This window comes from Ascaphus truei, chromosome 16, assembly GCF_040206685.1.
Source record: "Ascaphus truei isolate aAscTru1 chromosome 16, aAscTru1.hap1, whole genome shotgun sequence".
Classification (NCBI taxonomy): Eukaryota; Metazoa; Chordata; class Amphibia; order Anura; family Ascaphidae; genus Ascaphus; species Ascaphus truei.
The window spans coordinates 20,475,536-20,497,999 of record NC_134498.1 but is presented as its reverse complement, the minus strand read 5'-3'; the positions used below and the strand labels follow the sequence as shown (position 1 = coordinate 20,497,999).

Here is a 22,464-nt window from a genome sequence, read left to right as displayed (position 1 = left end):
TTCCTATGCATATCATATTTGTTCAGTGTGATTGCAATAATAAAAGCTAATGACATTGTACATGAATTGCTGTCTTCTCTTTAGCTGTAAAAGACAGCTGCAGATAGACTTTCTATTAGCTGTCCCATGGGAGCTGGGCTGATGCTTACTTATTGTATCTTGTTGTATGCATAAAAAAAAAATCTTATGCCACTGCAAAGTTAATAATTTTACCTGAGTAATTCTTCCATTTCTAGATACCTGGGGGATTGTTAATGGCAGTGCATCCCATTCAGACTCTCTCCTCCAGCTCAATCAAATCTTAGAGGCGCCAGTTCACTTGTATTGATCAGTGGGTTCCTGACAGGCTTTGCCACAAGGAAGCAGCATCATCCACTTCTCATCTTTAAAGAAGAACAGATCTTCTCAGCTAAAAGCTTCTGTGCATGGCTTGAGCATGCAAAAGGTCTCACCCTTCACTGCATGCTCTCTACCAAAAGATCTCCCCTTCACCTCCCCAACCACAGGATTTTAAAAACCCAATGCAGTCTCTCCCTCTGTCCCCTGGAGCATTGTAATGTATTGCCACCTCTCCACATTAAAAGTAAATAACATCACAAGAAGATATGCAGGTTCTTCATTTGGACCTTATCGTTCCTCTTTTAAGATACTGTCAATACATATTTCTGTTCCAAATATATCCTGCATGTACCGCATACGACAGACTTTTCCCTTGCACATATTAATACCCCCTTTATCAATCTCTATATTAAGAATGCGTTCATATTGAAAAACACACGCACCTCCCCATCACCAAGACCAGCTTCCTTTCCTACATACAGTCTGATTGCAATAAAGTACAAATTTCCTTTTGTGCAAGTAATGAGTCAAAATGACATCAGATGATTTTACTAGGGTTCCCCCCCCCTGCCCCCTCCCCCCCCCCACCTGGTTGATATATTGATGTTCTCACTGGTTTTACATGTTGAAGTATGCACATATTTCTTATAATTACAATTATTTTGTAGAACCCTCCGTTATAAAGATGTTGCTGCTTTTATTACCATTTTTCATGCAGAGTACACAATGGCTGTGGCACTGCAGGACAATAAGGATTGCAGTAATGGCAGGGAGCTGATGTGGTGGAGTTTTTCCTCCTTATTTGACATATTCACCTGAGACTAGAGTTAAACTCTGTTTCTCTGCCTGCTTTGCATTGCTATCCTGTTCCCGTTTCTGTCACGCCCAAAGCTTTCTATGTAACATTAAAGCTACATCTGATCTTACCATCAACCATTAAAATTGATTTCCTATAAGGGTGATTTTTCTTTAAATAAGGTGACAGATTGTTCTTAAACTTCACGTTAGGATTTTTTTAAGTGCATTTGTTTTCATGTATACATACTGGTGTATATCATAATGAATGCTACAGTCTTTCTTGAGATATAAAAAGGATATGGCTCATTTAGCATTAATTATATTAGCCTTACTGAAAAAGGCTGGCTGAGGCTATAACCACTGTTCTTTAGGCACCAAATGACCCTTTATATGATGCAAAACAAACTCTATGGTCATAGTATCAATGCCATCAATAAGTCAATGAAAACACTATGATGACAATCGTGGATAATGTGAAAATTGTACTGCACAATTCATCTCTAGTAACAAAAGAGTTAAATGTCAGCAAGTTCAAAATTGAGATGATTAGGAATCCTTTTTTTTCTCCATAAGTTCCACTGGTGACAGGTAGGAGAGAATTGGTGGGATCAAGACATTATTTCTCCACCACAATTATGTAGAAAGATATATATTATATATAATATATATACATATATATAATATATATATATATATATATATATACATACACACACACACACACACACACACACACACACACACACACACACACACACACACATACACACTTTTTTCTTATTCTAAAAATGAATATATCTAGTATATTTTTTAATTACATTTTCTAGGACTCTTTATCAGTTCCTCTGGTGACTGACAGGCAGGAGAGGATTGGTGGGATTAAGACAGTATTTCTCAATCAAAATACTGTCAAAAGTTGTGTAGGTATATATATAATCAAAAGTGAATAGATGCTACTGTTCTGTGGCTAACGAAATGCTTTTATTTGTGCGAGCTTTCGAGATACACTGATCTCTTCTTCTGGCAGTGTTACAATGGATAAAGCAAGAGAGATTTTTACTTAAAAACAGTGCATCTTGGAATGTATCTGTGACCGAAAGCCTGTCCCCCCCCCCCCCTTTCCCTTGTGCTGTATGCGATTTATGACTTAAGGTGTTAACTCTACATCAATATATATATATCTATATCTATAGATATAGATATAAATATATATATAAATATATATATAGATATAAATATATATATACACATATCTTTTCAAGATATATATATATATATATATATATATATATCTTGAAAAGACTAGTATTTTTATGATCATATTGTCTTATGACATTAGTCTACAGAAATGTATAATGAAGAAGCACATGGAGATTAACCGCACTGCAATTTAGTGCTTTCTGATAAGCTCTTTTGTATGTTGTGAGACGCAGAATCTTTTCACAATGCCTCCTGCATATGTTTTCCATGAATAGAAGTGTAATTGGAGATTCTTACTGTGTAACATTAGCCTGTTGGTACCAGGAACAAGTACAACCTGTAAACCAGCCCAGTGCTTCAGGTCAGGGGGGGCTATTTTTCCTCATTAACAGATACAAGCTAAACTGGCTTTTTTCATGATGGATGGCTGCAAGCTTTAGAAATAATGTGTTTTATCACTTGTCAGTGACCTGCATCGACAGAGACAACACTGCTGTCACGATATAAGAGTGCAGCAACACAGCTGTCACAATATAAGGGTGCAACACTGCTGTCACTGCCTATTGCAAGAACTGTCTTTCCTTGATGCATTTAGGATGAGTTGATATTACGAAATTCACTGGAAAATCTGTCACTAGAATACATCATTCAGTGTATAGTGTATATCCAGGTTGTTATTTTCAATAAAAGCCACCAGAACAACTATTCATTCGATAACCTCTCCTTTTATTTTCAAGGACAGAGGGAGAAAGGCAGCCTGTAGCCAAAATCATTTATAGCCTCATTTTGGGGGAAAAAAAACCCAAACAATTCAAATAAAGCAGACGTGACCTCGAATATAAAAGGATCCCCATACACATGATGCATTACACAGTATGTGCCGAGAGAGAGAGAGAGAGAGAGAGAGAGAGAGAGAGAGAGAGAGAGAGAGAGAGAGAGAGAGAGAGAGAGAGAGAGAGAGAGAGAGAGAGAGAGAGAGAGAGAGAGAGAGAGAGAGAGAGAGAGAGAGAGAGAGAGAGAGAGAGAGAGAGAGAGAGAGAGAGAGAGAGAGAGAGGAGAGAGAGAGAGAGAGAGAGAGAGAGAGAGAGAGAGAGAGAGAGAGAGAGAACACAAACAAAAACCCTCAGCACATGCAAAGGTTACATTGTAGTGGGCAAAAAAACAAAGAGAAGATCAGCAGTCACAATGAAAAGGCAGCGAGGAAAGAATAGGCTGGAGAAAGCAGGATGCATTGCAGAGGATAATCCCGCAGCAGCAGCAGCACCATGGACACCTCCTCCCCTGCAGCTTAACTGCTGCTGACTGAGGAACTTTCTCTCCCCTGTTCGAAATTTGAAGCTCCCTAGCCCCAATCGTATCCCACCACTCCCCCTCCCCACGGCGCCCTGTGATAGGCTGCAGTGTGAAGTACTGTAGCTCAGAACTCAGCTCTCTCACCACCCCCCTCCCTCCCTCCCCTCCTCTCTCCTCCTCTCTCTCTCTCTTTACTGACTGCACAACCAGTAGTTTGCAGCAGCAAAGCAAGAGGCATCTAGGTGCTTGCAGAGAGCTCTGCTCCTCTAAGAGCTGAAAGGGAAAGAAAAAAAAACAACTGGCACTGCAAACGAAAGAGATATAGCCTGCCTTCTCAGGGCTGGAATTCAATGGCAGGCTTGTATTTGAAAACGACTTTATTTCATTTGCTCAACAAACTTGCAGCTGCATGAAAAGAGAAGGCTGGTAAAAAGGAAGGATATTGCTCACTTTGCATCGGAATCAGATGCTCCTGGATGGAAACATTGTGTTTGGGACATGAACCGGTGGTGGGTGACGTCTTGCTGTCTGTCCCAGCGAAGATGAGGCGATAAGGGATCTATCAGCTGCCTGACTGCAACACGAGAGGTCCAGCTCTGCCCCTGCACCTGCTCTGCACCTGGGCATCACTCACACTTATTTCCCAGATAGGTTGGACTTGGAATTTTCTTGGCAAATGCACAATTGCAGATAAAAACCGGTGGTGGGCACTGTGCATTGCGTAAATGGATGAATGGTGCTGAGACTTTCACTTACATATTAATTACTCTCAAAGGACATCCTTTCTTTTCTGTCTTTCTCAGTCTGGGATGGGAACGGATCAGTTTGTTAGGTGAGGACTGAGGCTAATACAGTATGTGCCTCCATTGTGTGTCTGTCTGACATGATCACAGCGACCCCTGATCTTTGCACGATTCCTCCTTGCTCGTTGCAGACTGAAATGACCACAAGCCATGAGGACGCGTTTAAAGTACTCATACTCTCTGCAGTAATCCTTGCTGCTCCTTGAGACATTGCGCATGCAGAGCAGGTGGCAACATAGTCGGATTGCCCAACACACATTTATTCTGCTTTTTTTCTTATTGCATCCCAAATCAGTTGGCAAAATCCTGAACAAGGACTGATTAAGTTAAGGATCGGTAGCTGTGATTCCCCGAGCAAAGTGAGTGTATATATGATTGGGGCTTCCTTGCTTTATTGGGTGCCCCTTTTTATTTCCCTGCCCCAGAGAAATCGGTTCCTCTTTGCAGAACCCAAATCTGCCAGGGGATGAGGACTATGTGGCTGTGGATCAGCAAGGAGATGGATTTGTTGCACATCCTCCTCTTGCTGGCTGTGTCCTGGACTCGAACCCGAGCCCTGATCAACTTGAAATATTCAGCGGAGGAAGAGCAGAGAGCGGGGACGGTGATTGCCAACATAGCCAAGGACGCTAAGGATGCTGGCTTCGTGCTTGACCCAAGGCAGCCTGCCTTCAGAGTGGTCTCCAATTCGGCTCCCCACCTGGTGGACATCAACCCAGCTGGCTTGCTGGTGACCAAGCAGAAGATAGACCGGGACATGCTGTGCAGGCAGAGCCCCAAGTGTGTCATCTCCTTGGAGGTAATGTCCAATTCTATGGAGATTTGTGTAATTAAAGTGGAGATCAAGGACCTCAATGACAATGCCCCCAGTTTCCCTACTGACCAGATCGACTTGGAGATCTCAGAGACTGCAAGTCCTGGCACCAGGATTCCCCTGGAAAGTGCATATGATCCTGACTCTGGTAACTATGGGGTGCAGACCTATGAAATCACACCCAACGACCTGTTTGGTTTAGAAATCAAGACCAGGGGGGATGGATCCAGGTTTGCTGAACTGGTGGTAGAGAAAAATCTGGACAGGGAGACCCAATCTCACTACAGCTACATGATCACAGCCCTGGATGGTGGAGATCCTCAAAATTTTGGCACGGTGGAGCTAAACATCAAAGTCATAGATTCCAATGATAACAACCCAGTATTTGAGGAGGCTGCCTATACGGTCAACGTCCCTGAGAACTCCCCTCTTAACACTCTAGTTATGGACCTCAATGCTACAGATCCGGATGAAGGCACCAATGGGGAAATAGTGTACTCCTTCAACAGCTATGTGTCCGACAAAACCAGGGAGCTCTTCAAGATAGACCCCAAGTCTGGGGTGATCACGGTCAGTGGTGCCATAGATTACGAGGAAGGACATGTGTACGAGATCGATGTGCAAGCCAAGGACATGGGACCCAACTCCATCCCTGCCCACTGCAAAGTGACTGTCAACGTATTGGATGTTAATGACAATGTGCCCGTGATCAACTTGCTATCAGTCAACAGCGAGTTGGTGGAAGTGAGTGAAAACGCTCCCCCTGGGTATGTCATAGCTTTGGTCAGGGTGTCAGACAGGGACTCTGGAATAAATGGAAGAGTCTTGTGCAAACTACTGGGCAGCGTGCCCTTCAGGTTGCAGGAATACGAGAGCTTCTCCACCATCTTAGTAGATGGCAGGTTAGACAGAGAGCAAAGGGATCAATATAATTTAACTATCCAGGCCAAGGACAGTGGCAACCCCTCTCTGCAGTCCACCAAGTCATTTACTGTGAAAATTACAGATGAAAATGACAATCACCCTCACTTCTCCAAACCATACTATCAAGTTATTGTGCAGGAAAACAACACGCCAGGTGCTTACTTGTTGTCTGTGTCAGCCAGGGACCCTGATTTGGGTTTGAACGGGAGTGTTTCCTACCAGCTTGTCCCCTCCCAAGTTCGAGACATGCCCGTGTTCACCTATGTGTCAATCAACCCAACATCTGGGGACATCTATGCCTTGAGGTCCTTTAATCACGAGCAGACAAAAGCTTTTGAATTTAAAATTTTAGCAAAAGATGGTGGTAACCCATCTCTTCAGAGCAACGTTACCGTTAGGGTGATAGTGGTGGATGTGAATGACAATACACCGGTGATAACTGCTCCACCTCTAGTGAATGGGACCTCTGAGGTCTACATCCCCAGAAACGCAGGAGTGGGCTACCTAGTGACTGTGGTCAAAGCAGATGATTACGATGAGGGGGAAAATGGAAGGCTATCTTATGAGATTTCAGAAGGGGACCGAGGGTTTTTTGAAATAGATCAAGTCAATGGAGAGATAAGAACCACCAGGTCGTTTGGGGAGAACTCAAAGACTACCTATGAACTGATTGTGGTGGCCCACGACCATGGCAAAACCTCTCTTTCAGCGTCTGCCTTGATTTTAATCTACCTGTCCCCAGCCCTGGATCCACGAGAGTCCACAGGATCTGTTAATTTGTCTCTGATTTTTATTATTGCCTTGGGATCTATTGCTGCGATTCTGTTTGTCACCATGATTTTTGTGGCAGTGAAATGCAAAAGGGACAACAAAGAGATTAGAACATACAACTGCAGGTAAAGACCTTTCTGTATTCTTCCTATACGTGTAATTGCCGAATCTCTCTTCCATTCCTATGCCACTTTACTGCACCAAATTGTGAGACTGACATATGTACCCAGATTTATGTGACATCTGTTAAGCCCCTCATTACCAAATATGTTGTAGAGGCCTCTTTAGCACACAAGAGGCCACCACTTATTTCTCAACCCCAGCCTCCCTTGTGTGGTAAAGATACACTATTCTGTAAAACATATATTGTAACAATTATCTACAGTACTTTTTGCTGCAAACGGTTAATACAATTGTATCAGGTTTGTTTTTTTTTTAAAAACTTTAAATTATTATAATAACATCTTGCAGACAACACTTACAGTTATAGTATATAGGGTGGAGTGAATTAACCTCTTAGGGGACAGAAGGGTCATGGGACACTGAACTGCTATGGTATCCCTTCTTCTGACACTAAAGAAGTGAGGAGGAAAGGAGACTAAAGTAAACTCCATCAGGGTTGATATAATTGGATGTGTTTAGTTGTTATTCTACACATTTTGTTACTGTACCTGTTTCCTAGCTGACCTTTTTATGGTGTGGTGGTGTGTACATTGAAATGCTGACAATTTACATGCCAGTGCCTGAAAATGGGGGGAAGGGGTGGGGGGAGGGGAAATCATGCAGGTGTCTGCTGTCCAACTGGACCCTTTCATGTCATTGAGCAGTCAGTAAATGGGGCAGAGACTTTCTTCCAGTAAGACTGTGGTTCACATCCCATCTCTACCAGAGGATGTCACTGTGTGCTCTCATAATACACATTTCAAGAGGAGCCATGGAGGCTGGACATGAATCAGAGGTGGAATTTGAAAGAACAGCGAATTAAATGGAAACATAATGATTTTTACATTTAAATAAATGCCTATAAAAGTGATGGTTTCAACAAGGACCCTTCCTTTTACACTGCCCCTCTCCAATGGTTGTCTAAAAGCATGCATCTTTATCAATATATTACGGATTTTACAGAAACAGTTTTAGTCAGAATTAATTATTGATTCACTTCTTAGCAGCTTATGTGAGATTTTTTAAGCACTTATTTATATCTTTCACATATTACTACTGCAGCAGCTATAGCGATGCAAAAATCTCTTATAGTGCAGTCATAACTGCAGCAGGATCTCTGCTTATTGCAAGAGACAAACAGGGAGTGTCATGCATATGTAACAGCCATACAATTATTGTACCCTTTTCACCATTCTCAGTGTTACAAAAGTTTAGTAGACAAATGCTAACCACACATGAATATCAATCAGATACCCCACAAGAGCAGCTGCAATGCCTCATAAACGGTTTAATCCTGTTACTAGTAGAATAGCTATGCCTTCTCCTACAGTATGTCCATCCCTGAGCCATTCCAGAAGGGAGAAAGGAAAAGTGTTTTATTATGCTTTTGAAATATAGTGCATCCAGTAGCATTTTTTATCATAAGAAAAAAACTGAGGATGCCTTAATGCCTTATCCGTAATCACCTGCTAAGAATTTAGTTCTGATGCATTAATGCAAAGAAAAGTGTACCCAGAAGCTTTTGCCTTAATGGAGAAAAAAAATATCCAATAGGTTACTAAATATTTGACATATGTATTTTTGCTTTACACACCAGCCAGAAGTCATCATGGAACTTCTATAATAATTGTTTAAATTCATACAAATGTCCATCATATACAGTCAGGTGAGTTAAAGACCTCTACAAGGAATTAATAAAACAGCATGTAATTGAATTGGACCATAAAGGCAGGCAACCTGAAAAATGCAATAGAAAATAGACATGGTTAAACCTGCAGATGTAATAAACTGCACAATTAAATGCTTTTTTTCCCAGTTGTGTGAACATCCGCCTCTGTCAAAATACACACAGCTTATTACAGAGCTGCAGTTAATGTAATGTCACTCTATAGCAGGAACCAATTCTATCAGCATTGCTATCAGTAGATACAGTGAAGAAGAAAACAATTGTAGTTGCCTTATGGTCAAGTGACGATCACCTGGTATATGCAGTATGTATACTAGGCATTTGTTCTCTATACAGTACATAGGAGCTCAGGCCATAAGCATGCACTCCCTTGTCAATTTTTTCTCTTGAACATCAAAGGCTCACCATGAAATAAAGAGAAACATACAGTTGTGATATTCATAGAATAGCAGGTGACGGGCAGAGTAAATTAAAATGCAGTTAAAGCTCCAGCAAATTGATATGCATTTTTTCTTTTAGAGTTAAAGAGCTGAATGACTTTTGAGCCTCCTGCACCAGACCAGCTATTTAATTTGGTGGTTTAATTTCCATCATCATGGAAATGTCATTGGACTCAAATATAAATCCATGTCAGATTTTTTTTTTTTTTTTTTAGCTTTTTGTGACATTTCCAATTGCAGATCATGGTCCCCATTTATTATGATCACTTAGGTCAGTATTGTTCACCATTTTCAGGCAAAACCTTCAAGAGCAAAAGGCATAGCAAGGGTTTACAGAAGATAGCCTATGTCCCTCCTACACAAAAGGGATTACTGATCAATAACATGCCGTATAAACTACATGGATCAGTAAATATTAATCATATGGCTATTAAAATATTTCATGGAGCTTTATGCTACAATAAGTTTGTACGTGAGATGAGGTATGGAATAAGCAGATTTGTATTGTTTTATATAAAAAATATAGCATAGACAAAGAATAGTGATCACTTTTACTGCAGAAAGCATACTTGCCATCAGATTAAACGAAGAAAAACAGTGATTCCCCATGGATGATATAAATGGCAAATGGGCTATTTGAACATTCCCTGAAAGGATGGAATAAATTCAGGTTGAAGTTTGAAGGAATATATAACAGACATAATGCATTACTGTTGTAATGTAGCAGTTCCAGAGAAGGTAATTTGTAGGTGTTCTTGCTCTCATTAGCTGTGGAGTAAACATGCCACATTCCTATAAGTGCTGCATTTTGTGTCTACAATGTATTGTAAAGCACATTGTGGTTTTTTTTAAGCAGTTGCAATGTGCATTCCTTGTCATCTGAGATTTGTAACATTTTACATAGCTTATCGCAGAACAATGTTTAAATAAAACATAAGTATACAACCTAATGCTATAGAAAAAGTGCCCATAGCTGTCCATTTGAGATACGGTCTCCATTTCCCGGTTATGGCTTCTAGTAACCCCTACACTTTGCTGGTCTCTCGAACTGTAAAAGAGGTTCCATCGTATGTACTGTATGCCTTCTTCTTTTCTCCTATAATCAGAGCATTCAATGGAAATGACTGCGATTTTATATTAATCATAATGTACCCTGTTCTATATTTATGGGCACATTATCATTGGTGTGCTACACGTTATATTCCCTGTGTCCCCAAGTAAAATGTCATTACAATATATACATGTATAAAATACATACTAATAATTGGTCTTCAACTTGTGTTGATAAAGCACACACACTCAAAATCTTAAACAATGATTAGTCTGGTCAATTATAGCGACATAATATCTGGCTGAAAAACGATTCACTTTCCATAAGTTTCAGCCTTGGATTTGTGCACTATTGTCTATATTTTGCTGATCCAAAAAAGACAAATGAACCCATAGAACTGCAATTGAATACAGATGAAGACAGCTTTATTGTTCCCTGTGGCGGGATCTGTCGTGACATTCTGTGTTATCACTGCCATTGAACCCATTGAATCCTATGGCAACTCTGTGATATTCGGAGTTATATCGGGATATGTTGCGTTATCACTAGAAACACTGAAGCTGACTACATCTGTACATTACAAATATATATATATTTTTTATTATTTCAAAGAGCAGTCATTGGAAGAAACCAGATGGAAAACAATACTCTCTTACCAGAGCGTAGGAGTATAATTAATTGAATAAAACAACATGCAACACACCTATCATACTACACCTTAGCTTTTTCATTGGAACATTATTTAATTGAATTGGAAATTCCTGCTATGTTTGCAGTAACATTTCTCCTGAAGTAAATCCAATCTGATTGCTCTCTGGGAAAAAAGAGTTGTGTTCTTCCCATCGTTTGCTGTGTATTGTGTCTTGTTGGCTGTACAATATGTCAGAGTTTTTGTACTAGTTTTAAGTTATCTATGATGGTATATGATGAACGCATGATAAAATATGCATGCTTTTGCATTATAATAATGTTGTCTTACAGAATAGCTGAATACTCATATGGACACCAAAAGAAATCCAACAAAAAGAAGAAAATCAGCAAGAATGACATTCGCCTGGTGCCGCGGGATGTAGAAGAGACAGATAAAATGAATGTGGTGAGCTGCTCCTCCCTTACCTCATCTTTAAACTACTTTGACTACCATCAGCAGACCCTTCCACTGGGTTGCAGGCGCTCAGACAGCACCTTTCTTAATGTGGAGAATCAGAACACAAGGAACGCAGGGTCCAACCACGTCTACCATCACACCTTTACAAACCAGAGCCCGCCACAACCAGATCTCATCATCAATGGGATGCCACTTCCAGAGGTGAGTACAGAGAGACAGTTCATAATCCCACTCTACAGTGCAGCCCACACTGTGCCTGTAGGTCTAATGAAACACAATGGGGGTGATGTGTCAAGGGTCCTAAATGGGTATTATGACATTAAGTTGATGGCCAGTGAGTCAATTTCTTGTTCCATCCCTATAACAAAGGAGCTAGGCATTAAGTTAACTAAGCGAGTTCCAGTGACAAATTAGGTTATAACCGGTGTGCTCAGTGTTAGATGTAATAGGCTAAAACAACATGATTCATACATGTGGTGATGGCGGAAATCGATGCAAGAGATTCTGGCACAACATCGGAGCGTGTGTTTATATGGCTTTATCACAGCACACATGTGAGGGGAAGGGCCATTGGCTTGAATGTGATATCCCTGCAGTTGGGAAACATTGCAGCTTAATGAATAATAGCAATTGTCTTCAAGTCAGTAGAGAATGGTCATTTATATAAAAGAGGCAATCCAAGCAGCTTTAAAAAAATAACACTTATTTATTTATTTGGTTTTAATATCTGCAGCCTTTGATTATCTTTATTGAAAACTAATTACCTAAGCTGCCAATCTATTCGCTCTCCTGTGATCGATTAGCAAAGATCCTGCTTCCCAGGGTTCACTGAATGGCCACCGTTCAGTTTCCAATCAATTCTTCAGTCAGTGTAACTCAGCTAGCCACAGTGTATTCTTATATTACTAAGGTAACATAATCTATTGTTACAGTTTGCAGCTCAAACTGCTGGGAATATTGGCATCACATTATCACAAACAGGAAAGTGTGGCAAAGATCTTGCACTGCTGAGGAGGTGGGCTAAACCCTGGTATAGAAATCAAAGGATGATCAGTATATTAAAACTCATTAAAAATGGCATTAAGAGTTGAATTTAAAAATAAAAAAGGTAGTAAATATTATCTAATAGCACAACACTGATTTATTTAAAAAATACACACGTAGGATATTGCTTGGATTGCTCCTCTAAGCTATAATCACGCTCACCGTACAACTGTGTGTGTAGATGGTAAAGGGGCAGCTTCATCTGTTCATGTTTATCCCAAAAGCTGTGTTGTCTCAGCTGTTTAAAAGGAGGTTTTGTTGCCGAGCTGGATTGTTCCTCCGAGTTTACACAAACATTTATGAAAAAGATTGAGACGGCGAGTACTACTGTATAATTGTTGAAAAAGACAAACGTTTCCGAACTTGACAATTTGCCATTTATTTACAGGTCACTTAGGATGTAGTTGACATTTCTGAGGACACATGCAGTGTGTTTTTCAGCAGGAATAGTCCTTTTCCTTTCAGGCTGTGTGCCGTGCATTGTGTATGGGGGATCGATGCAGGTGCAGTTATATTCTTTGCTCCGGTAAAATGTAGTAATAATATAACTTCGAGGCACAAAGAGACTAAGTGGTTTGGCGACGTTGGGGTACCATGATCCTTCTCAGTATTCACCATGATGCTGCCTAGAAGTTTTTGTAATGATCACAGGATGACGTGATTTACACTGAGTTACAATTGTGGGACCGTTTATGAGAAGAGGTGTGGAGGGTTGACCATGACACGCCTGACTATCTGTTTCAAATGTATCATACTGTGTTTCACTCATTTGACACATGTTGAGAAGGGTTGTTTTAGGCCAAACCTGGTGTTATCACTGTATGCACCCAAAGCAAAACAAACACAGAAGACAACAGGTTAATTCTTAAGAGGTATCACATACTGTATATAAGTAATTGCTCATCATGTCCCTGTTACTGCCTTTTAAACTATACTGTAACCTCTTCCCAGATGGCTTGCAAACACTGAGGACGTTGTTTTGTTTAAGAGCATGTATTGTAAATGACCGAACAGCCATATAAATGTATATTTATGTATAATTCACTGATTTGTGTTAAGGGGACAAGCAGGCAAACACATAACTTGCATCTTGGACCTGCTCGAAAGGCTGAAATGTCACTACCAGTGCAATAGGAATTGGTTTATCATGTATTTTCACGCTGATGGTTGAATCACATTAAATCATATGGAATTAGCTGATGATGGTTTATGCATTAGTCCATTTTTGCATTAACAAAGAGCTTTAGCAACAGCAGTACTGGAGAGGAAAAGCACAGATGTATTAGGGCAACACTTTTTCATGGATTTACTGTAGTGACATTATTTTTTTTACAAGGCTACTCATAGGTGATTTTTAACTATTACAAGGAATTATACGCAGTATAAATACACTTTCATATTGCAGTTACAATTTAGCCCAGTTGATTCTAATGTTTTTTTTTTTTAATGTAAATGTAGCACCTTTTCCCCCACCCTAAGTGAGATCATATAGCTACCGGTGTATTCTGATGCATACCTGTGAGGTGGAAAAGAAGGCCGAGAACTCCGTGATGGTATGGGGAGGCATCAGGACAGGCTCTCAGTGATGGTTCCTCTTTAGCGCAGCGCCTCCAGTCCACAAGGATCATGGTGCAGCCAGGATGATCCTCATAGGCAACTCTTCTTATGTGCTCACACTTCAAACATCACACCAGAGATGATATAATTGGGGTTTATTTGGTTCAGTACAGCATTACAGAGACTCCATTCCCTGAAGGCAGTACCCCGGCTTGAGGCCCTGAGTACCTCTCCTCCGCATACCTTACCCCCTAACAGAGCAAGGCCTCAGCCCACTCCTGTCCAGGAGATACTGTCTTTTCCTTCATCCACACAGGGAGATCAGCACAGCACTAACTCCCAAAACTCTTGCTCTAACCTCTAGAGGGAAACCCCCTTCTTCCTAGGAGAGTGGCTCGTAAGCCGACCTTCTATCAGTCATAGGCCCACCTTGTAATACCAGGCTACTCCTGAACTTTATTAGGTAGCACACATATAACAATACAACCAGGCCCTGCAGGATTTGCTCCCAACACTGCCCACTCTTTACTAGGACGTACAGTGCTGGAGGGGCCAGAGAATTAGTAGCACAAGGGGACTTGGATACATCCTCCCTTTGGGTTTAAAAATCCCTCACCACGACCCCGCATGAGGGCATAACATCCACCATATATTTATACAATAAAAATAAAATGGCAATAACATTATAACATGGCATAACAGTACTTTAAGACCGGTCAGTAATAGTGAGCGGGTCTGGCTTGTGCACAAGATTCCCTTCACTATCCGGTACCGTCACCAAAAAGCAGCGCTTGTGCCCAGACTCCCCAATATACTCCACTCTAAGTGTACATTGCGGCCTACCTTCCATACTTTCATTAGATAGTAGGCTCTGTCTTCCCTGTAGTGCATACTGCTGCTGGTCCGCACCTTCATATAATTTAATATGGTGCACCCACTCATCCCGGTAAATTTCAGCTGATCGCATTAGAGATTCAGGAAGGTAGGGATAAGCATACCCTTCCAGTCTAAACTTTAGAACCAATACCCTATCAGCGTGACTACTTTTGGTCAAATTATGCCTGTAGGCTTGACCTAGCAATACCCAGTAGATGGGTTCTTACCATAGAGGCTCCCTAACTGGCTCCTCTCCCCCTGGTTGAGAGAAAAGACCTGCCTCCATTTTTACGCAACACTCTCACATAATTTCTGCCTCCTGCTTGGCAGAGAACTGACCTTCCTCCCACCAATGATCGGTTTGGGAACCCCTTTCCAGCTCGAACTGAGTCCGTTTTAGATGTGGCACATATCCCTTATATAGTGGATCCACCATGGTAGGGGTTCCGCCCCTTCAGACACTTTACCTGTCACAATTGGGGAAGTGGAAACGGTCAGTACCGGGGACACAAGTCGAGGGGACCGGCGCCTGTAGCTGTGGTCACTGTCAGCTGCGCGGGGACTAAGTTTAGGATTGTGGGAATGGTCGGAATGGGGCAATGGGGCAGAACGGGGCGAGTCCAGCACTTCAAAGTCTCGTTCCATGTGGTATTTAGAGTTAAGTACCCCAACTTGGGTGGTAACCAGAGAGGTCATCCGTATTATGGCCTGCAACTGCCCGCGCCTGGGCACAGGAACAACTGCAGCCAGAGGCTTAGCAAGGCCTCCCATGCCCAAGATGGCAGAGAGGCTACTTCGCTTGTCCTGCCCCTGCTTCCATGCCCTGCACTGCTGAAAGAAAATATTCTCTGTAGAGGTACTCACCAATGCAGCCAGGGCGGATGCAGGATTTCGAAGAGAAGCAGTACCGTCCAGAACCGCTAGCGGAGATCCCTCTGCGCTCATCACCTTACTCGAGCGCTCGGTGTAGGCAGCAGCCACATAGGCCATGGCTCGATCTCTGGCCTCGCAGATGGCTTAACACTGCAACCGGAGCTGGGACATTCCTCCAGGGAATCCCGGATCGACACCCCCTGGTAGAAGTTGGGGCTTGAGATGGATGAAGGGGTTGTTACCTCAGGATCGTTGAAGGCCTTGTCCGACACCTCATCGATGGATGCACCCTCACTGTCCTGCCGGAAGCTAGCAGACCAGCGGTAGATGGTTCCTCCTGTGGGGAGCGGGGCACCAAGGGCGTGGCAGGCCTCACTCGGCTGTGCCTTTCCAGGCATCGGCTTGCCTGTTCTTAGGCGCATATCGTAGCGGGAACTGACTGGAAAGCAGAAGGGGACTCACGCTGTTGCACACCGGCCAATATGGACACAGGTACATCTGCTGGTAAGATTTCTTCTGCAGGGCTGGGGAGACCGCTGATGTCAGTTCCCATGGCTCCCTGTGAGCCCACTCCAGAGTCCATACTTTGGGAACTGCGGTTCTCATACCGGATTTTGGAACCGACCAGGTGCCTGAAGCAGTGTCCAGAAATCGGGTTGATGGGTCTCGGATGGCTGTCCAGTCATATCCATCAATCCTTGGAGAAACCCGTTGATATCGGGAAGTTTCCCAGTGTGCAGCAGGGTCTTGGAAGTCTCCGTTCCAGAGCCCTGAGGCGGAGGTACGGTGCGTGGCATTCAGAGCACCGGGAAGCGAATCCCAGTGCAGGTCCCAACTGTATGTACAACGGGCAGACCAAACAGAGAAAGTTCCCCCCATCATGGGGAAATGATAGCAGACCTCCTGGAGGGCAAAGTGAGTGCCTTGCTTCTCATCCATAGTTGCAGCTATCTGGGAGGGAGCCTGTAGGCGTGCATCTGTCCAGCAATACTACAACATGTGACTGTGGATAAGTTCCCACATCCGCTGCTCGGCAGTAGGTAGACACACCCTCAGCTCCTCCCTCTGGTAAATCAGTGGTACGAATGTAGAGAACAGGGTGTGGCTTGGCTTTCGTGCCAAACCCAGATATATCTACCAGGAGGGCGCAGCTAGGCTTCACGCCAAGCCTAGAGATTTGCAAACAGAGTCTTGCAACTTTGCACAAGTTGCCATGCGGGCTCTCTTTTTTGGTGGGAACCGCCATTCTACAATAGAAAAGCACAGGGCATGGCTCCCTTGGCGGAACCTCTTAAAGATGGCTGAGGCTCCTCAAACGGAGGTCTAGGCTGCCTGCGAATCAAGTGCCCCTTCTCGGATACCTGACCACTCACACATGACATAATAGCACGGTGCAGGCCGTAGTTTACTCGGGTAGAGCCCTTGAGACACTACCCCCACACCCTCTTGGTTATAATAGCACGGTTCAGGCGGCAGCTACCCTTCTGTGGAGCCTCTGGGATACCGCCCCAGCACCTCTTCTTAGTAATGACATTTCCACACGGCAGCCCCCTAGGGGGACTGCTATAGTATAGCTGCAGTGCCTCAAATGGAGGTCATCGGTTGCCTGAAGGTCAAGCAACCCTCCTCGGATGACTGCCAGCATATACAGAACCTAGATCAAAGAATAAAACTGCATGGCGCAAGCCACAGATCCCTTCGGTGTAGCCTCTGGGCAACTGTCCCTGCACCTCTTCATAGTATAGCGATTAAACACACACAAACTGCACGTAACTTGGAGAGGAGGGGTCCATGTTGCAGCTCCATTTTGGCGGGGAGCCCTGTCCTCAAGATCCCATAGTTTCCCCTATGGACACTACACCCATGGGCCCTCTGGTGTAACCTACAAGGAGAGTACCTCCTTTTTTCTGCTTGCTGCAATAGTCTGTCCATATGTTATCTCAGCAGCGCCTCCAAATGTCGCACCTTTTCCCCCACCCTAAGTTTGATCATATAGCTACCAATGTATTCTGGTGCTGGTGCATACCTGTGAGGTGCAACAGAAGGCTGGAGAACTCTGTGATGGTACGGGGAGGCATCAGGACAGGCTCTCAGTGATGGTTCCTGTGTAGCGCAGTGCCTCCAGTTCATGTGGATTCTGGTGCCTCCAGGATGATCCTCATAGGCAACTCTTTATGTGCTCACACTTCAAACATCACACCAGAGATGATATACAGATGCAGCCACCAGTATTAGAACACTTACCTGGGAAATTCTGGGGCAGTCTCACAGAAAATGCCTCAACATTTCTGTGAGATTCTTAATGGCCCATCGGATTAACACAGCAGGGGGGGCCTGCAGTCCCATTCAAACTCCCATTTAAACTGCAGGGACCCCTGCTGTGTTAATCAGATGGGTCATTAAGAATCTCACAGAAATGTTGAGGCATTTACTGTGAGACTGCCCCAGAATTTCCCAGGCAAGAGTTCTAATACTGGTGGCTGCATCTGTAACTGGGGTTTATTTGGTTCAGTACATCAGTACAGGCTCCATTCCCTGAAGGCAGTACCCCGGCCTTGGGGCCCTGAGCACCCCTCCTCAGCATACCTTACCCCCTAACAGGGCAAGGCCTCAGCCCACTCCTATCCAGGAGAGACTGTCTTGTGCTTCATCCACGCAGGGAGATCAGCACAGCACTAACTCCCAGAACCCTTGCTCTAACCTCTAACCTTCCCAGGGGAGTGGCTTGTAAGCCAGCCTCTTATCAGTCATAGGCCCACCTTGTAATACCAGGCTACTCCTGAACTTTATTAGGTAGCACACATATATATACTGGGACATACAGTGCTAGAGGGACCAGAGAATTAGTAGCCCAAGGGAACTTCGCTACATATATAACCAACTTATTTTCTTCAGTAGGTAGAAAAGTTCTTAAGATATTTGAATGATTTGAGATTTCAGATGACAATGTTTTGTTTTTTTTAATTATTAAATTCTTGCATATTAAGGAACATCAGCAAAGCCTACATCATATTGCAACAGAACACACAGCATCTCATCAGGCTTAATATATCTTTAAGGTAGACTGCTAAACCATGCGGTCTACAGGTATGTGCTAAATGTTGCAAAGGGCTTTTTAGTGCAAATGAGCGCAGGGAAATTTCATTTGAAAATTGCTCTTGTTTGTGCCTATTTACTAAAAAGCAATTTCTCAATTAGCTTTAGAAATTAGTATTTTTCTTGTTTCTGGCCCACCGAAATGGACGAGGCATACAGATATTAATGGTACTGTATGTACTAAAAAAAACCCAAATGTTTCTATGCGCCAAAAGAAAATGGTAAAAATGCTTCAAAACCAAGTTCAACTTGGAGAAAGACCTAAAAAGTCTGTTAATCTTGTTATCACAGAATTCAATTGCTCTGTATGAGACATAAACGTATGTAACGTAGCCCAGGTATTTGTATTATACAGGTCAACAAAAGCTATTCTTTTTACATATGGTTATTATAAAAAAATATATGACATTATTAATTTATATTCACAGTACTTGTAATGAATAAAGAAATACACATCATTCTTCTTTCATTTACATTGTATCAATCCGGCATTCAACATTATGCCTTGTGTCAAAATTCATCTGAAACGACAAATTGTGCGTCGTGTGCATGACGCCTTTATACACACGACACACATTTTGTGAAGGTTTGACATTTTTTTTGTAGCACTAACATCTTGATGTGCACAGCTATTTTTTATTCAAATATGATCTTGGAACAGATCACCTGCATTAGTTTGTGCGGCAAGATTTGGACTAATTACCCAAAGCTACATTCCTACAGGGAAACTCATATTTCTTTCGATAATTCTTTGGTTGTGAACTCAAAGTATCAAGTACTGCAAGGGGTGGAAGCCAATACTGCAGGGGTCATCCACTCCAGTCCTTGAGACCCCCCAACAGGTCAGTGCGTCAGGATATCCCTGCTTCAGCACAGTTGGCTCAATCAGTGGCTCAGTCGATGACTGAGCCACTGATTGAGCTGCCTGTGCTGAAGCAGGGCTATCTTGAAGCCCTGATCTGTGGGGGGGTCTTGAGGACTGGAGTTAACCACCCCTGCCATACCGCGTCTAACACATGTCTGATTCTGTTCTGGATTATAAAGCTTCACAGTGTGATGCAAAACCACTAAGAAAAACAGAGAGATTGCCAAAGTAAGGCAGAACAGAAGCAAATGTTACTGACTCTTGACTAATCAGTTTTTCATGCTCGTCACTGAATGTTTTACTCTATGATTTTTTACTGCAGTTATAAAATGGGGTAGGCACTTGAAGATGCAGTAAGATTAAAAAAAAATAGCACAGTATGGCTTAAAGGAGAGGCGTCCTGGAAGAATATTCTGAAAAGAGTCCCCCCCTCCTCCTCCAAACCTTTTTTTTTATTTGGCATTATCACTTATAATCCTGGCGATTATATCATTCAATCATTTAGAGCATCATTGTTCTATCACGTGATATCAGATTAATCAACAGCACTTCATAGGAGACATCTGCAATAACAACAGTCTAAAGCAGGGGCGGGCAACGCCAGTCCTCACGGGCCACCAACAGGCCAGGTTTTAAGGATATCCCTGCTTCAGCACAGGTGGCTCAATCAGTGACTCAGTCTTTGACTGCACCAGCTGTGCTGAAGCAGGGATATCCTGACAACCTGGCCTGTTGGTGGCCCTTGAGGACTGGAGTTGCCCGCCCCTTCTCTACTGGGATAGATTTTGATTCCGCATACATTTCACTGCTTTAGTATATTATACTGTATGATACTTTGTGTGTTTGGGAATTGGGATGTGTGCACTACACACTTAATTCTCTCTATATACGATTGTTTGAATGATGACCATTAAAATGCATAACGTACCGTGTTTCACTATATATGCATATGTTGATTCAATAGACTGCATCGCATTCTTCAAATAATTAATGATTTCGTGGACCGGCATTGATAGTAGAATCCTTTTTATCTGATTTGACCAAATTAGCCACATTGGGACTCATTTTGAAGTTTAATGTCTCATTATTAGCTTATTATACAAAGATTGAAATGAAAGTGGACCAGCTCATTACTGAGGAAACCGGCTCACTGGATGTCTGTGAGTGATTTGCTTGTGTGCTTTTTGTCTACACCGTCATATTTATAAAGACCAAAGGTTTTTGTTATTTGAAAGATTGTAATTAATATGAACAAATAGCATAAATAAGTGAAATGCATGCTTCAGTGCAATTACAATAAGTAGTATGTGTATGGTGCAGTGTACAACATCAAGATATAGTACAACCTGCTACCCAGGGTTCACTTAATGGCCGCCTTTCCGTTTCAATCAATCTTTCAGTCAGTGTAACTCTGCAGCTACAATTTGTATTCTTACATTATTAAGGTAACATTATCTATTGATACAGTTTGCAGCTCAAACTGCTGGGAACATTGGCAACACATTATCACAAACAGGAAAGTGTTGCAAAGGTCCTGCACTTCTGGGGATATCACAGTATTTGATAGCGTTATCCTGAATAACGTGACGTAAACGCTTTTCTATGGAGCTCAATTACGGCTTGTACTTTTGAATGTAATAGCCTTAGTAAGTATGCCTGAAGGAGCAAGCGGTCACTGCCTGGGACGCAGGTGAAGCCAGGGTGAATTCCAGTGAACTTGGGCAAATCATTCAGCCTCCCTGTACCGCAGGCACCAACATTAGATTGTAAGCTCTGTGGGGTAGGAACATGTTGTGCCTGAAAAATTCTATCCATAGCGCTGAATACACGGTCAGTGCTATATAAGAAACCGCATAATAACTCAGAGACAGTAACGTCCATTCTTGTTTTTAGTTACAGTCATGTTATTTGCCCTGATATAATTGAGCTCAGTGACTAAACCTGAGAGGCTTCAAAGTTATTCTTAAAAGCAGCAATTCTGCCCGTTTTGAGCATGGATTTGTTTCACAGAATTTGGACTGATGGCTCCTCCTGACCAGAATCTTTTTTTACAGATCTGGGACCCGCCAGGTTCCAATTCACTGTTTTAGTTGGTGATTTACTTCCTGGATTTTCAAAGATGGCCACCTCAGTCCTGGAATAGGAAGCCACAATGTCATCCACTGCGGCTATCTATTGGATGGCAGGTCTTGCTGGATGGTGGCCATTTTGATTTCCCGAACGGAAGCTTTACCGCCGGCAATTAAAACTGTCATTATCTTGGTAACTGGTGGATCCTTGAAGCTAAACACTGTGCTTTAGCTCCAAAAAGCCCCCTGGTTTGAATTATCTCACAAAAAGAAGGATTGCTACGTTAAAACCGTCTTAGAAGTTTGTCATCTAGTTGCATTTGCCAAATTGATAATGAACATAGATTACCTGTGTAAAAAGTGTAATGGCAGACTTTAAGAATACTTTTACGCACATTCAGAAGTCTCAGACAAGTCACCTAAATCTGCCTTACCCCATAATCACACAGCACTGTCACTCCAGCCAGGGATTATGGGTAATGACATGCAAATGAGCAGCCACAGGGGGGTGATTCCTTAACCTGTGATCGTGCTGATTCAGAACTCCCACACAGAGTTTCTTATTCATGTCAATGGAAGGTTCTGTGCGGTAATGCCGAATCAGCACGATCGCTGCTTAATAAATTACCCACCGTGTGTCACTTTTTGCTTCTTCTCCGCTTTGACGGGAATCATGTTATGTTTATGGCTTCTG

The 22,464-nt window shown here is 42.6% G+C and overlaps 1 protein-coding gene across 4 annotated transcripts in view; it reads left to right on the top strand.

Moving 5' to 3' along the window:
- Nucleotides 1-3,818: 3,818 nt before the first annotated feature.
- PCDH19 (protocadherin 19) overlaps nt 3,819-22,464 on the top strand; it is a 132,881-nt gene continuing 114,235 nt past the window's right edge. For 2 of the 4 annotated variants that reach the window (XM_075572816.1, XM_075572815.1), the window contains exons 1-2: nt 3,819-7,067; nt 11,264-11,378. In XM_075572816.1, coding sequence (XP_075428931.1) covers nt 4,900-7,067; nt 11,264-11,378 — 2,283 coding nt within the window. In that variant the 5' untranslated portion in view covers nt 3,819-4,899. Of the gene's footprint in view, nt 7,068-11,263; nt 11,592-22,464 lie in introns of all 4 variants that reach the window. The other 2 variants (XM_075572814.1, XM_075572813.1) reach the window with 1 other exon arrangement.